The sequence below is a fragment of the Aulonocara sp. 'chitande type north' Nkhata Bay genome, linkage group LG5 (genome assembly GCF_057382095.1).
Source record: "Aulonocara sp. 'chitande type north' Nkhata Bay isolate Kocher_YH1m ecotype deep benthic linkage group LG5, A_spYH_male_GT1.1, whole genome shotgun sequence".
NCBI lineage: Eukaryota > Metazoa > Chordata > Actinopteri > Cichliformes > Cichlidae > Aulonocara > Aulonocara sp. 'chitande type north' Nkhata Bay.
In genome coordinates this window covers 26391450-26404946 of record NC_141348.1, presented here as the reverse complement: position 1 = coordinate 26404946, position 13497 = coordinate 26391450, and the positions used below count along the sequence as shown (strand labels likewise).

Below are 13497 nucleotides of genomic sequence, written 5' to 3'. Positions count from 1 at the left end.
GAGGAGTCAAGCAGCAGGACTAGAGATATTTCTATTTAAAGTAACTGCTTAGCTGGGAATCAAGCACAAAAATTAAATGTTTTTTTTAAAGGTAATCTACACTTACAAGAAAGGTTTAAAAAAACTAACAAATGGTCAAAAGGTCAATGGATCTAACACAAGTAAACAAGACAAAAGTTTTCAAACTAAAACACGTCATAAAAACTGTTTCATGAGTTTATTTGTGTCCACTGTTTCTTCTTTGTTGGTCCAAGATGCCTAAAGGAGAAGAAACATGTCAGTCAGAATAATCTGTAGAAAAACAGCAGTTATTCCGTGATAAATTCTGCTTTTGTTCATTAGAGGTGTGCAAACAGATCACACCTCTCTCCAGCTCTAGTAAAGAAGATGACCTCACCATCATCCTGGTTGTGATGTATTTGGGTCACGCTATGTCACTGGCTGAGGAGACATCAGGTCAAAATCGGAGAGATTTCTTGCAACCCAAACACCAGCTGCAAACAAGCCCAAATTCACCAGAAGATTCCTTAAAAAAGAAAAGAAAAAAGGTTTAAACAATCAGTGATGCCATCAACAGCAACAATACCCTGTTCAACCTGTGGCTACAGGTTGTGCTGTGCGGGGAAACTGATCAAACATAAATTTATAAGACAACAGGTATCTATAACCTCACCCATCTATTAATTTATATTCTTCTCTTTATCCAGAGCTAGGTCCTGGAGAGAACAGCCTAAGCAGAGAAGCTCAGCCTTCCCTCAGAGCTCCCTTCCCAGCCACCTGCTCCGGGTGAGATGCCAAGGCTTTCCCAGGTCAGCTGAGCAATATAACCTCTCCAGCATGTCTTGGGTCTACCCCACAGCTACAGAGGCTGGCTATTTTTTTTAAATAAATATATGAATATATAAATATATCTTATAGGCTTAACATCATACCTAGTATATCCGGTGCGTGACATTTACCTCAATCCTTGGGGAGCCAGTATTTTGGCATATTTGGTACACAGTTGTTGAGAATTCTGGTGTTACAATGTGCTGCTGGGATCCAACTGTCTGAACATATTGGCCATTAAACATTGATTAACTAGCTACCCGTCATACTGTATACATTAAGCTTCCTGAGGGCCTTTAGAGTAGAGACTAGACTCTCCCTAAAGTTTGACAAAGTGGTTAATCGATGAGATTAGCCCATTTCTTCTGTTCATTGATAAACAAACTAAAAACAACTATTACGCTGGTAATATTATCATACAACTCCATTAAACTGATGATCATAATTGTAATTTTATTGTCTGTTTCTGTACTTATAGTGTAGCCTAGTGAGTGAGAGGACAAGGACAGATTCCTTCACTGGCACACCAGTGCTAACGCTAGCAACACAGCTAACCGCCCCAAAAACCCTCTTACTATCACTGCTGTCTGCTCTGTCTTACCTTCTGAAGTCGTTTCTATCTGTTGCAAACCGACAGGCCGAGCTGATCCACTCCACCACACCGGAGGAAGAGCCCTTTTTAGCGTTTGCCCCACTCATGTTGCTAACGTGTGTGCTGGGGGTAGAAAAAGACAACGGCAACGAGGGCGAAGAGTCAAGGGGGAAGGTTTTTAGATGTTACACAACTACGGCGTGCGATAAAGCTCAAACCCAAACATACGTCCTCCTCGCTCCACTCAGGACGTGCTGTTACATGACCAAAGATGTCGGCGACCAGGTACCGTCGGTTTCTGAAGCTGTGTGAGGAATGGCCCAGAGACGAGACCAAGAAAGGCCGCGACTTGGGGACCTTTCTGCGGCAGAGAGTCGCCTCTGCCTTCCGAGAGGGTGAAAATACTCAGGTAATGAATTTTAGCTGGTAGCAACACACGGACTCCTGTCTGCTGTAAACAACCGAAAGAAGCTAAGAGGACAGCTTAGTTAGAAGAGCAAGCAGCTGATAACCTAATCCAAAGCAGATTTCTGCGAACTTCAAGACTAGTATTGAGATGTTTGAGGCACTAATGTCCATCAGTCCACCGCTGGTTTTTGCAGCTGGGTCCATCTGAAATCATCCAATGTTTAGAAAATTTTCTACTCATCCGCCTCTGATTTACAATTTGGACATTTATAATCATTGCTGTGAAATTTTAGCTTCATATATCAACAGATATATAAACTTGCTGGAATGGGGTCAGTGGAACACCTTTCACAAATATATCTTGAAAGGTATTTGATGTATAAAGCTAAAATTTCACAGCAGTCATAAAAGGCCGAGACTTCAAGCCGTAAAAATATTTGGGGTAAATGAGTGATGGTCGAACAGAAGATCCACAATGATTTGAGATGGAACGACCCAGCTTTGATGCGCTTTTTTTAATAAATCTTGAAAATAAAATAACTATCAGCGTTTGCAACCAAGTAAACAGCCTTTAATCTGTTTCTAAAACATGAAGTTTCTGAGAAGCCAACCATTTGAGCACTGTAAACCATAACATGTAAAAAATATCTTGCCAAAACAGCTGGGATAGGCTCCAGCCCACTACCAACTCTGAACTGGATAAGTAGTAACGAAAAGGAATGGAAAAAGATGGTTTTTGATAATCATAGGTGTTTGATGCCAGCAGAATCTGAGGTGCCAATAAAACACTAGTTTATAAATAAAGGTTACACTGACTCGCTGCCCCATCTTGTGGTACAAATTGGCATTACACTGACGTTTTACCCTGGCTCTAGTTGAATTTCACCTGCCATCTCTTAAACACAGTACAAGCATTATTTTGCCTATTGATTCTGTACTGTGTGTTATCTGACCAGTAAGAATCAGATTTAAAAAATGTAACCCACAGACACCAGAGATACGGTGGCATAGTGATTATTTATTTTTATGATGGCATAGTAGAGCACAAGTGCACATAGCATGGCAGTGCATCGCACATCCTCGTGTCTTTTTCACGGAAACCAAAATGACCTGTTTGGAATTTAAAGTTAATAATTAAAATAATGAGAAGATTATTTTTTTCCATTTAACCCTTGTATGGTGTTCGGGTCTGTGAGACCCGTGTTCAGTTTTTTTCAAAAGAAAAATTAAACAATTAATTATTTTTTTCACGTGTAAATGTGTTGTGTCTTTCCACTCACTCCACTTGATTATAACTGATTTATTTATAACATTTTATATAAAAGAAAAACGAGAAGCACATTAATTCATAAATATGATCTAACAAAGGTAAAGGGAAAAAATTAACCATGTTTGCTGTTCATATGTCTTGTAATTGGGATGAAGTAAACATCTGTTGAGTAATTTAACATAAAATTGTTTGATAGTGTTAATTTGGAAAGCCAAAACTCTAGCGGGTCCACCAGACCCATGAACACTGGCTGAGTAACAAAAATACGAACACCACACAAGGGTTAAAACATGTTAAGTGAGTAAAATCAAATCTTAACCACTTCAATGTTTCCCCATTAGATCTCAGATCCTGAGAAATGTGATCAGATGTACGAAAGTCTGGCACAGATTAACGGCAACATATACAGACAGCGGGTAAGTACACATGCGCATATGTGAGGTGCATTTCAACTTCATTATATCATCATACAAAAAACACATTGCCCTCCACTGCTGTCGTTAACCTGAGGTCTGTCACCTAGCGAATGACTTCTCCATTCTTTAAGATTGCAAAGGTGTAGTTACTTTTTTTTTTTTTTTTTTTTTACCTGTGTGGAGATAAAGTGTGTTTACAGTTAGTACAAAGGTCTAAACAAACACACGAGGTTAATGGTTAAAAATTGTTAAGCTTTAAATTTGAACCATAAAGATCCAGAGATCAGCAGATGTCTGTTTTGCTCCTCTGAATTACTCAACTGTAAATAGGGAAGTTTTACTTAATATAAAAGATTTTAGTAGGAAGACTATTAATTTGTCACATTGCTGTAAGGGGATATTTTCCTTGTGCATGTGAAATGCAGAACATGGAAGCTGACTTCTTCAAATACTGTGCACACTCCAAATTATTTGAGTACATAAATGAACTTGTATATAATATTTGACTTTTTTCATTTGGAAAGAAATTTCTGTGTGAAAACTTGTCGAAGGCTACAATAATTTTTTCTTTCTCTCTTCAGTTTCCTCGTGTGAGAGACACGAGCTTCACTGGAGTCACAGTGGAAGAGTGTAGATTGCTTTTGTCAGGTATGGACTCGCATGTGCTGTCAATTCTCGGTTATTTAATAAACATAATGTTGTTATGAGGCCCCGGGAACTTGCTGTAACTTAGACCCGACTTTTAAATTTTACAGGAACTATGCAAAATACGGACGAGGAAAAAAAGGGTCTGTGGAAGTCGCTAATGCAGAGATTCTCTTCGAAATCACCAGAAGACGTCCCAGAGAAACCTGCAGAAAAATAACTTTTTCTCCCAATCTTCTTTTCCTATATGTATAGAAATAAATCTTATTGTTACCATTTTGGACTCATTTTTCAAAATATATATATATATATATATATATATATATATATATATATATTTAAATTGTAGCTTTAGAAATATTTTTGGATATATTTTGGTCCATATTGACATGAAAGCATCACAAATTTGTTGACTGCACATCTTTGAGTCTCCTGTTCCATCACATCCCAAAGATGCCATATTAGACTGAGATCTGGTGACTATGGAGGCCATTTGAGTTCAGTGAACTCACTTCCATATCCAAGAATCCAGTTTGAGATGATTTTCATTTGCGATGAGATACATCATCCTCCTGAGACCAGCCTGAACTGTTGATACAAGGCAGGATGGAGACATGCTTTCATGCCATTCACACCAAAGTCTGACCATCATCTGAATATTGCAGCAGAAATTGAGGCCTATCAGAGAGGCAACATTTTTCCAGTCTTGTTCAGTTTTAGTGAACTGTAGCCTCAGTTTGCTGTTCTTAGTTGACAGAAGCAGCAAGCAATGTGGTCTTCTGCTGTTGTAGGTCAGCTGCTGCAAGTTTTGTGAATATTCGCTGGTTGGATGTTGTTGAATCAAACTAAATATTTTTATAAGCCTTCACTGGCTGTGTGGTGGAAATAACCCACAGTCATCAGTTTGTAACACCAGTGTTATTTTACAGTCTTAACAGATTACAGAACTCAATTTCCTGGAGTTTTTCTATTTGGTCAGACTTGAATTTTTTACATATAAGAAATTTTACATTTAAACAAGTCTATAGAAACAATGTTGAAAAACATTTTGGTCTACATCACGGCCGTGAGTTGGCTTACCAGGCAGGATTTAATCAGTTAAGCTTGTGTCTGTTTGAGAAATGCACCTGACCATTAATTCAAATTATTTACTTGCAAAGCAAAAATGTTTCATGGACTAGTTTACACAGTTTTCTTATTTAAGAAAAAAAAAAAGGCAAAAACTTTCAGTTTTAAACTGAACAACCAAAACTCCACGTGATGGGGTGACTTAACTAATTTCAATGTAATCACATATTCTGTTCATATTACAGTTTTTCCTATTAGTAATGACATTTCTAAAATTCTTAAGGGATTTTTTTTTTAAAGGAACAAAGTAAATGTATTAGAAGCAGGCTGTTATACAGTATCTAAGCAGATAAAATAATGCCTGCTCAGATCTAAAGTACTGCAGATGTTAAAGAGGATACCACTACTTAGAAATGTTGTCTTTATTTATTTTTCTTCTTTTTATTTTGGGCAACATATACGCAAGTATTAGTAAGTCTGTGACCAGCCAACAAGATCATAAAGCAGCTGGTAAAGTCAAAAGTGAGACTGACCGGTTTTTTTATTAGTATTATTTTTTTTTTAATAACATTGTGTACGTGATTCAGAATGTAAGTATGTTCCTCAAAACACACAGTCATGATCCCTACTCTTCTTTTTCCTCTGGGTTGTCTCTCCATATGCAGTAGTTGAGGCTGGTTGCAAGGCACAGCCAGCCCAGATAGGGTGCCAAGAGCATCGTGGCGGTGCGGCTGATGGGATACCAGGACATCATGGTGGCTCCGACAGTCCCCGTGAGAAGCACAATCTCAACGAGGGACTAAAAAGAACAGAAAGAGGGCATGTCAGTGACAGCGATGTATACAACTATGCTGCCACACTTACCACACCCCTAATTATTGGTGTCCAAAAAAAAAAAAAAAAAAAGTACAGTTTTAAGTTAAATTTACCCATTTCAGCTTGTGTGCACCAAAGAAAATGGGAGTCCAGGCCCAATTCAGAGCTAGCTGTGTCCCATAAAGCCCGAGTGGAACTAGTGCATCGTCAGTGAAACCTCCAAGCTCCTTCCACACCAGGTATGAACCATAGCTGGAAGTGAACGACAAAAACAATTCACACGAGATCATTAAGATAAGGAGGCTGCTTCACAGATAATGCAGAAATCAGTCACAATGTGCTTACCCCATGCCTGTGTACAGACACGTCCACACTACGGGGAATGCTTTGTTTGGTGGGCGCCATGATGGTTTCTTCAGGGTTGGGTACCAGGTATCTACCTCTTTGCGTGTGAGGTAACCACCGTAGAGCCCTCCCAGGTGTGGCAGGGCAGTGAACCCAGCTATTTGCAGCCACATTTTCTGAGATAAGAAAAAGACAGCCGTTTAACTTCCACTAAGGGTGGATATTCATAGGTATAAGTAGCAAATTTTTCTGCCTAATGCGTCTGCTGTCCCATGACTGACTAAACAGAATTCGCAGTAACAGAAAACGTGAGGATTTTGCTATGCGGACATCCCCAATCAGTTTAGTTTTAGACTTCTTTTTAAACCATTTTTTTACATTTCAAGGCAGGCATCGGGCATATGTCAATTTCTCTGTTAAAAATTACATTTAACAACTAACAGAAGCATGGCATCATTCAATTTGTGCAGACCAAATGGCCAGCCCTGTTACAGTTCAGCACAATAATAAAAACTCACACCACATAAATAAAAGCTTATACTTCATAACCAACCAGAATGGCTAAAACACATTAAAGGCATGCTCAATACATCATTACACAACCGACGTTAAATCAAAATATCACTCCTGTAAAGACCACTTTAAATCCTTAGCCAAAGCAACTATCAGCTAACATTACAAGGTTGAACCATTTCAGCTTAATTACACCCCAGAGAGTTAACCAAACATACTCCATATTCACACTGATTGGCCTCTTTGCACTCATTAGCCTCAGAAATACAAGCTGTGGGTTTGTTTGTTTTTTTAAGTAGCATTCCAGTTTTTAATCAGTTATCAATGCATGGAAATGGCTCAAACAGTTTGTGCACTGTTACAGAGTACTTGCTGGCCAGAAATAACAGGGGGATATATGTAAACAAGATTTACCTTGATACAGTTAAGGTTAATAGTCTGTGTTACCTTTACTGCTATTTTTAACCATCATTTAAGAATTAAAAATGTATGTACTCAAGCTTAAATATACAAGTAAACGTATTCCTTTCCCTTAACATAATCCCAAACCCTTTTTATTTTAATAAGCAGGAAAAGAACAATACCCGCATGAGTCTAATGTCGCTTTCATTTTCTTCCTTACAGCAACGTTACAAAAACTATACTTTTACAATAAATTTGAGCACGTTTGCTGTTGTTCTAGCGCAGCAGTGAAACATGCTAAGTTAACGCTAATTCATTTTTCTTTTACGTGTTCGTGCTCCCAAACATTACGTGCGCTGACTTTCTGAAGTCACGCCGCACTTCAGTGACTCTAGGTCAAGGTTTGGCGGCGCAAAGTTGCATTAAAGCTAATATTGATGTCAGGTCACTAGCAGACATAGCTTAACTTCTTACCTCACTCAGTTAACAGCAGCGTACAGTATGAATGTCGTATCGAGGACTGAACCTACAAACTTACAGCCAAATCTTTAAGCACACTGTTGTGCTGTGATATTGTTTGTTGAGTGGGCAGGGCCACCTTATCGGAGCAGTCAGAAACACTCCCCTGACACTCCCTGGATAACGAGTGCTACTTGCGCTACTGAGCCAAACAATGTCACGTCGGAGCGTGGTTACCAACGATTGGTCACGAGGATAACATCAGGAGTTACTTAACGGTCGAAAAAACCGGTTGTTAGCTAAATAAATGTGTTGCACAAGACCTCGGTGACACAAATGTTAAAAAAAAACGCGAAAAACGTATTCGCTCACTGCTTTGTTTGTTGTCTCGTGTCCTTTTTGCAGAGGAAGCGCACGAAGCTTGTTATGTGACAGCAAAGATTACAAAAACGTCAAGATAGTTACCCTCCGTGTCGTCTGGCAGGCGTTACAGTGCTTTCCTTTCCTGTTCCAACAGCTTAAGCTAACAATTGTTTCCGCCACCGAAAAAACTTCCCCAAAATTATGACTTATGGGTAAGTCATAATGGGAAAATAAGTTCACATTTCTAGTTATTAAGTGAAAATGTTTAGACAACTTAAAATGTCATCTATTTGCAGGGGTGTCAAACATACGGCCCGGGGGCTAGAATCAGCCAGGATCCAATCCAGCCCACTGAATGGCTTTGGAAACATTTGAAACATTTTACTGTTTTCCCTCGTGTTCTGCCCGATGGCAATTCACATTGCACTGAAGTAATCAATTATAGATTTCTGTAATTTTACACATTTACTTTATTTACAATTTAAGCCCAGTCGTGCTGACATGACAGACTTGTTTCATTTACTATGGCATAATTTCTTTGTAATGTAGGAAAAACGAAAAATACCGTTAAAATGGTGCTTCTTTGTTTTATGTTAAAATGTTGCAGAGATTAATTATGTAGTTAAACTATTTTACACTGACAGAAATAGGAATTTCACCAATCCTGCCCATATAAGATCAAAGTGAGCTGGATGTGGCACAGTGTAAAATGAGTTTTACATCCCTGCTTTATGAACTATACAAACTTATTTCTATTAATTTTCTTACCTTTTTTTTTTGTACAGTTTAGGCTTGGAGGATAGTCATAGCCTGTTCCAGCTGTCACAGGTTAGAGCCAGGCCTAACTCATAGATTCAAGTTACCATGCACACTACAGTCAGTCTATTTATTTTTATTTTTTTATCTATTTAAGCTTGAATTTGTCCACCTGTCACACAGCAATACAGAGCAGACTTTATATTTCTAATACTTACTGGTGGAGTATGCATGAGAAATAACAAGAGTGGGGTTGAGGGAATACCTCTACCAGCGCCCTTATTCACATCACAATACTGTTCAGTAGCCAAATACAGTTATTTCTTTATCTGTGCAGTTCTTGCAACACTACTTGTCTGTCTTCAAACCGCGTGTGTCAGGTAAGGAAACAGATGCCAGTGTTGAGATCCAGTTGCATGAGCAGATTTCTGAGAGAGTGCAGAGAACTTCCTCTTTATGTTTGAAGCAATGACTGTAGAAAACATAATGAAAAGCTGTGAAACTTGTGTAGATACAGTTAAAAGTCCAACATTTCTACTTATGCTTGTTTGTGGTGAGCAGCAGATCAAAAAAGTTTAGGATTATAAATGGCTTCAAGTGCATATTCAGGCCTGTGAGACTCATTCAAACATTTTCACTTGTTACCTCACTTTTCCCGGACACACTTGCGTCTGCACATACTTTGTCAGTCAAAAACACTGTTAAACACAGTTGCAACATATGCACAGTTAACTTGTTGGTTTGTGTCAAATAGTCTTGAGGGTGGAGTGTGCAGTGATTGAGTACTCTTCTACTTTATAGTGGAAGGTGTAAAACTGTCCCTATATTGAAAGTCCTATTTATGTGATCATTAGTATGATTGTGATGTTTGCTATTTCATTTAAAGAAACTCAGTCATTCTCTTTAACTACCCCAGTTTCAGACAAGCTGGAAGGCTGTGTAAAATGTAAACAGAATGCAATGATTTGAAAACTTCATAAATCCATATCTTATTCACAATAGAACATAGAAAACACAAAACATTTTTAAACTGAGAACATGTACAATTCTAAGACAAAATGGTCATTTTGCATCTGATGGTAGCAACACATCTGAAAAAACTTGGGACTGGGCCATGTTTACACTGCGGTGACAACAGTCTGTAAACATCTGGGAACAGAGGAAACCAGCTGCTGGACTTTTGGGAGAGGAATGTTGTCTTGTTCTTTTCTGATAGAGGATTTTAGCTGCTCAGCAGTCCTGGGTCTTCTTTGTTGTAGCTTTTACTTTCATGATGTGCCAAAGTTGGTGAAAGGTCTGGACTGCAGTCAGACCAGTACAGCACCCAGATTCTTCTACTGTGAAGCCTTGCTAAAAAAATGTCCTCTGCATGGGAGCATATATTGCTCTCAAAACTCTATATACCCTTCAGCATTTAAGCTGCCTTTCCAGATGTGCAAGCTGCTAATTCTATAGGAACCAAAAGAGATGCAGGCTTTTGAACTGAGTGTTGATAACAGGCTGGATGGTCCAGAGGCAATTTTTGCCCATTTTTGTCAAAACATTTCACATTTCAATTTGTCTCCCAACAGAACAGTTCTCCACTTTAATGCTTCAGTTATTAAAACAAACAAACAAACAAACAAACAAACAAACAAACAAACAAACAAACAAACAAACAAACATAAAATGTTGCCTCACAGAAGACAGAAGCATTTCTGGATTATGCTCACACATGGCTTTTTCATTGCATCATATGGCTTTAAAATACAGTTTGTGGATGGCACGTTGAAGCACGGTGAACTGTGTTCAGTCAGTGATTTCTTAAAGTGTTCTTGAGCCAATGCAGTGATTTCCATGACACAATCATGATTTGTTTAAATGCAGTGCTGTCTGAAGATCACAGCCATCCAATATTGATTTTGCACAAAGAGAATTCTCCAGATTCTCTGAATCTTGTGAGGAAATTATGTTGTGTGGTGATGAGCTATTTAAACCTTTTGCAATTGACTAAGAAGCTCTGAATCTCTAAGATGCCTGTTTTATATTACTAAACTGTTGTCAACTAACCTAATTATTTGTAAAATAAACCAAAATAAAAAGAACCACTTACTTTTCAGGCCCTTATTGCCCCTTTGTCAACTTTTTTGGGACACGTTGCTGCCATCAAATTAAAAAAAAAAGTACATTTGTTTAGTTGATTATTTCTTAGTTGTAACAATGGTTCTTGGCAATAAATTCCATATTTTTGGAAAGCCTGTTTATTTCCCCTTAAATGGTTCCAGATGTAAGGAGTTTATTTATTTGTAAATAACTATATTTGTGGGTTGAGCAGCAGATCTGAATATGTGCTACATCACTCAGTTGGCATCTGCTTACGTTGCTTGGGTTGTATTTATTCTTTTAAACATCATCTTAAGACTAATTTATTTAGACTAGCTTTTAATTAGATGTGTGCTGCGTGTTTAATTGTACTGTTTTATGTTTATCTGTTTTATATTATTGTGAAGCACTTTGTGGTTTTTATCCTGTGAAGAGTGCTATATAAATCAATAAAGTAAAGTAGCTTCAAGCATGCCACGTTTGACTGATCTGGATAGGGCCTGTGCCATGGGGCAACTTGAAGTTGAAGAAACCAAGTTGCTGCATTATTTGGACTGAACTGCACACAGCCAATCGCCATTCTCAAAGGGCTGCCAGGAGGCCTGTCATGACTGCTCTTCATCCTCAGGCCTGTTTGCATTGGTCTTGCAACATGTGCAGTAGAACCTAAACAAGTAGAGGAACATTACGTTCAGTGATGAGTCCAGATTCTGCCTACGGCAGCTGGATTGTATGGTCAAAGTGTGAGGAAGATGCAAAAAACACTATGCTGGTTGCTCCCCCAATAAGGTAGCAGCTTTTGATCTCCTCTACTGGAAAATTATTGGAGGCAATCTTGATACAGAGATATCAAGATAAGATTCTGCAACCAGTGGTAAACCCATATTACCACAATCTGAGAGACTATCGCCGGAATTTGGGAGTGGAGAGAATAGAAGCTGACTTGCAATAAATACTGGTGGAAGAATGGGATATCATCCCACAGCAGTGTGTGACCGAGCTGTTGACCAGCATGAGGAAAGGGGTCTGGCTGTCTGTGTCTGTGTATGGTTGTTCCACATGCTACCCTGATTGTTAAATAAATAAATCGTTAAATTGCCAACATGTCTTGTTTCTTAAGACTTAAATCATCCAATCAAATAAACCTTTTACGGACTTTTTTCAGTTTTAGTCCTTTTAGACATCAGTACTGCTTTGATGTTGTAGCTCATATCCATTTAAATCTTATTTAATCAATAGACACTTTACAATTAAGCTGGGAGACACATCATCCTGACATACTGCACTCTCAGGTGGAGTCCTTCAGGGGTCCATTCTTGGCCCACTCATTTTTTTTTAAACTTAAATACCTCCTCTAAAGGCCTTATTGGACTAGGTAGCACTTCATAATAATGTCACACTATTAAGCATTAGTAAGGTAAGGTATTAGCTAATTATCATATCATTAGCGTATTATAATTACTCCTTAGTGTGTCATTTATAAATACAGATATCCCAGCTTCTCTGAAATTGAGGTTGTATTTAAAAAGAATGCCTGAATTTCTTTACATGAAAACCGCACACATCATAATCATACCAATAATGACTTAAACAGGGCTTCAACTATAGAAACAGTAGAAGAGTACTGCATCACTGCACACACCATCTTCAAGACACAACCCAACAAGTTAACTGTGCATACACTAACTGCATGCATAAACAGTGTTTTCACAGACAAAGTGTGTGCAATAGTAACTTAAAACTTACAGTGTGTACAAATGCATCTGCATGATTATTTATTTCATGTTTGGCTCGTGGCTCAAAGCTTCATTCTCTGGTATTTATAGCCCAGTTTAGCACACTGTCTTTAAAAAGTTGTACTGTTAAAATGACTCAGACCGCATTCTTTGGGTAAGAAGATACACATAAATCTGATTTTTATGAAAAGGGAACTTAATGAGCAGAAATCATGAGTTGTACACCCCTGGGTATTTTTATTTTGGCATTTGAGTGAGTTTGATTATTAATACATTTCAAAAATTGGCATGTAGTTTCCTGTGAGCAAAGCAGACGTGAGATTGTGTGCTGTAAGTTGTAGATGTGTAAACATGTAAAGTAATTATTTCTGAAAATCTGTTTTTCCATGGCTTATGATATAGATGGCTTTACTGAAAAGTCATTAGTCTGTGACTGTCCTGGATACTCCGAAATTCTGACTCGCACTCCCCATTCATGCAAAATGAGTTGAAACTGGTGACTGAGCCAATACAGTCATCAGAAAAGAATTTACTGAGGTCACAGAGCCAAGTTCTTGTGTAATTTGGCACAGATAAGACAAAGAAGCAACATTGTCTAATTACTTGTGGCCTGAGTTCGACCTAATGCATGAATAAATGTTTGACTTTCTGTATTCTATACATAAACGTAACGTCTATATTTATTGTTAATGTGTGGTTTTATTCAAACTGTCAATCACTTTGTTACTGTGTGTTTTTAAAAAGTGCTATACAAACCAAAGTTATGATTATTATTGTTACCATTATTATTAAAGTGGT

The 13497-nt window shown here is 38.1% G+C and overlaps 3 protein-coding genes across 6 annotated transcripts; 1 reads left to right on the top strand and 2 right to left on the bottom strand.

Annotated features, from left to right (window-relative positions):
• Positions 1 to 6: 6 nt before the first annotated feature.
• Positions 7 to 1797, bottom strand: tomm6 (translocase of outer mitochondrial membrane 6 homolog (yeast)). Of its 2 annotated transcripts, XM_086292586.1 has the most exons (4): positions 1649 to 1797; positions 1430 to 1543; positions 398 to 526; positions 7 to 258 (listed from the first exon to the last, which is right to left on the bottom strand). In XM_086292586.1, exons 2-3 carry the CDS (start codon positions 1525 to 1527, stop codon positions 430 to 432), a joined length of 195 nt encoding a protein of 64 aa, XP_086148712.1. In that variant the 5' UTR covers positions 1528 to 1543; positions 1649 to 1797; the 3' UTR covers positions 7 to 258; positions 398 to 429. The 2 variants fall into 2 exon arrangements, with proteins under 2 accessions (XP_086148712.1, XP_086148711.1); XM_086292585.1 differs by lacking the exon at positions 1649 to 1797 and having other exon boundaries at positions 1430 to 1604.
• On the top strand, positions 1610 to 4435 carry uqcc2 (ubiquinol-cytochrome c reductase complex assembly factor 2). The gene is made up of 4 exons (XM_086292584.1): positions 1610 to 1829; positions 3440 to 3514; positions 4096 to 4162; positions 4270 to 4435. Exons 1-4 carry the CDS (start codon positions 1692 to 1694, stop codon positions 4377 to 4379), a joined length of 390 nt encoding a protein of 129 aa, XP_086148710.1. The 5' UTR covers positions 1610 to 1691; the 3' UTR covers positions 4380 to 4435.
• A 623-nt stretch (positions 4436 to 5058) lies between these two features.
• tspo (translocator protein) lies at positions 5059 to 8371 on the bottom strand. 3 transcript variants are annotated; one of them, XM_086292583.1, is made up of 4 exons: positions 8228 to 8371; positions 6389 to 6564; positions 6157 to 6295; positions 5059 to 6026 (listed from the first exon to the last, which is right to left on the bottom strand). In XM_086292583.1, the coding sequence occupies exons 2-4, from the start codon at positions 6559 to 6561 to the stop codon at positions 5853 to 5855; spliced, it is 486 nt and encodes a 161-aa protein (XP_086148709.1). In that variant the 5' UTR covers positions 6562 to 6564; positions 8228 to 8371; the 3' UTR covers positions 5059 to 5852. The 3 variants fall into 3 exon arrangements, with proteins under 3 accessions (XP_086148709.1, XP_086148708.1, XP_086148707.1); XM_086292582.1 differs by having other exon boundaries at positions 8135 to 8237; XM_086292581.1 differs by lacking the exon at positions 8228 to 8371 and adding an exon at positions 7778 to 8105.
• Positions 8372 to 13497: the final 5126 nt, after the last annotated feature.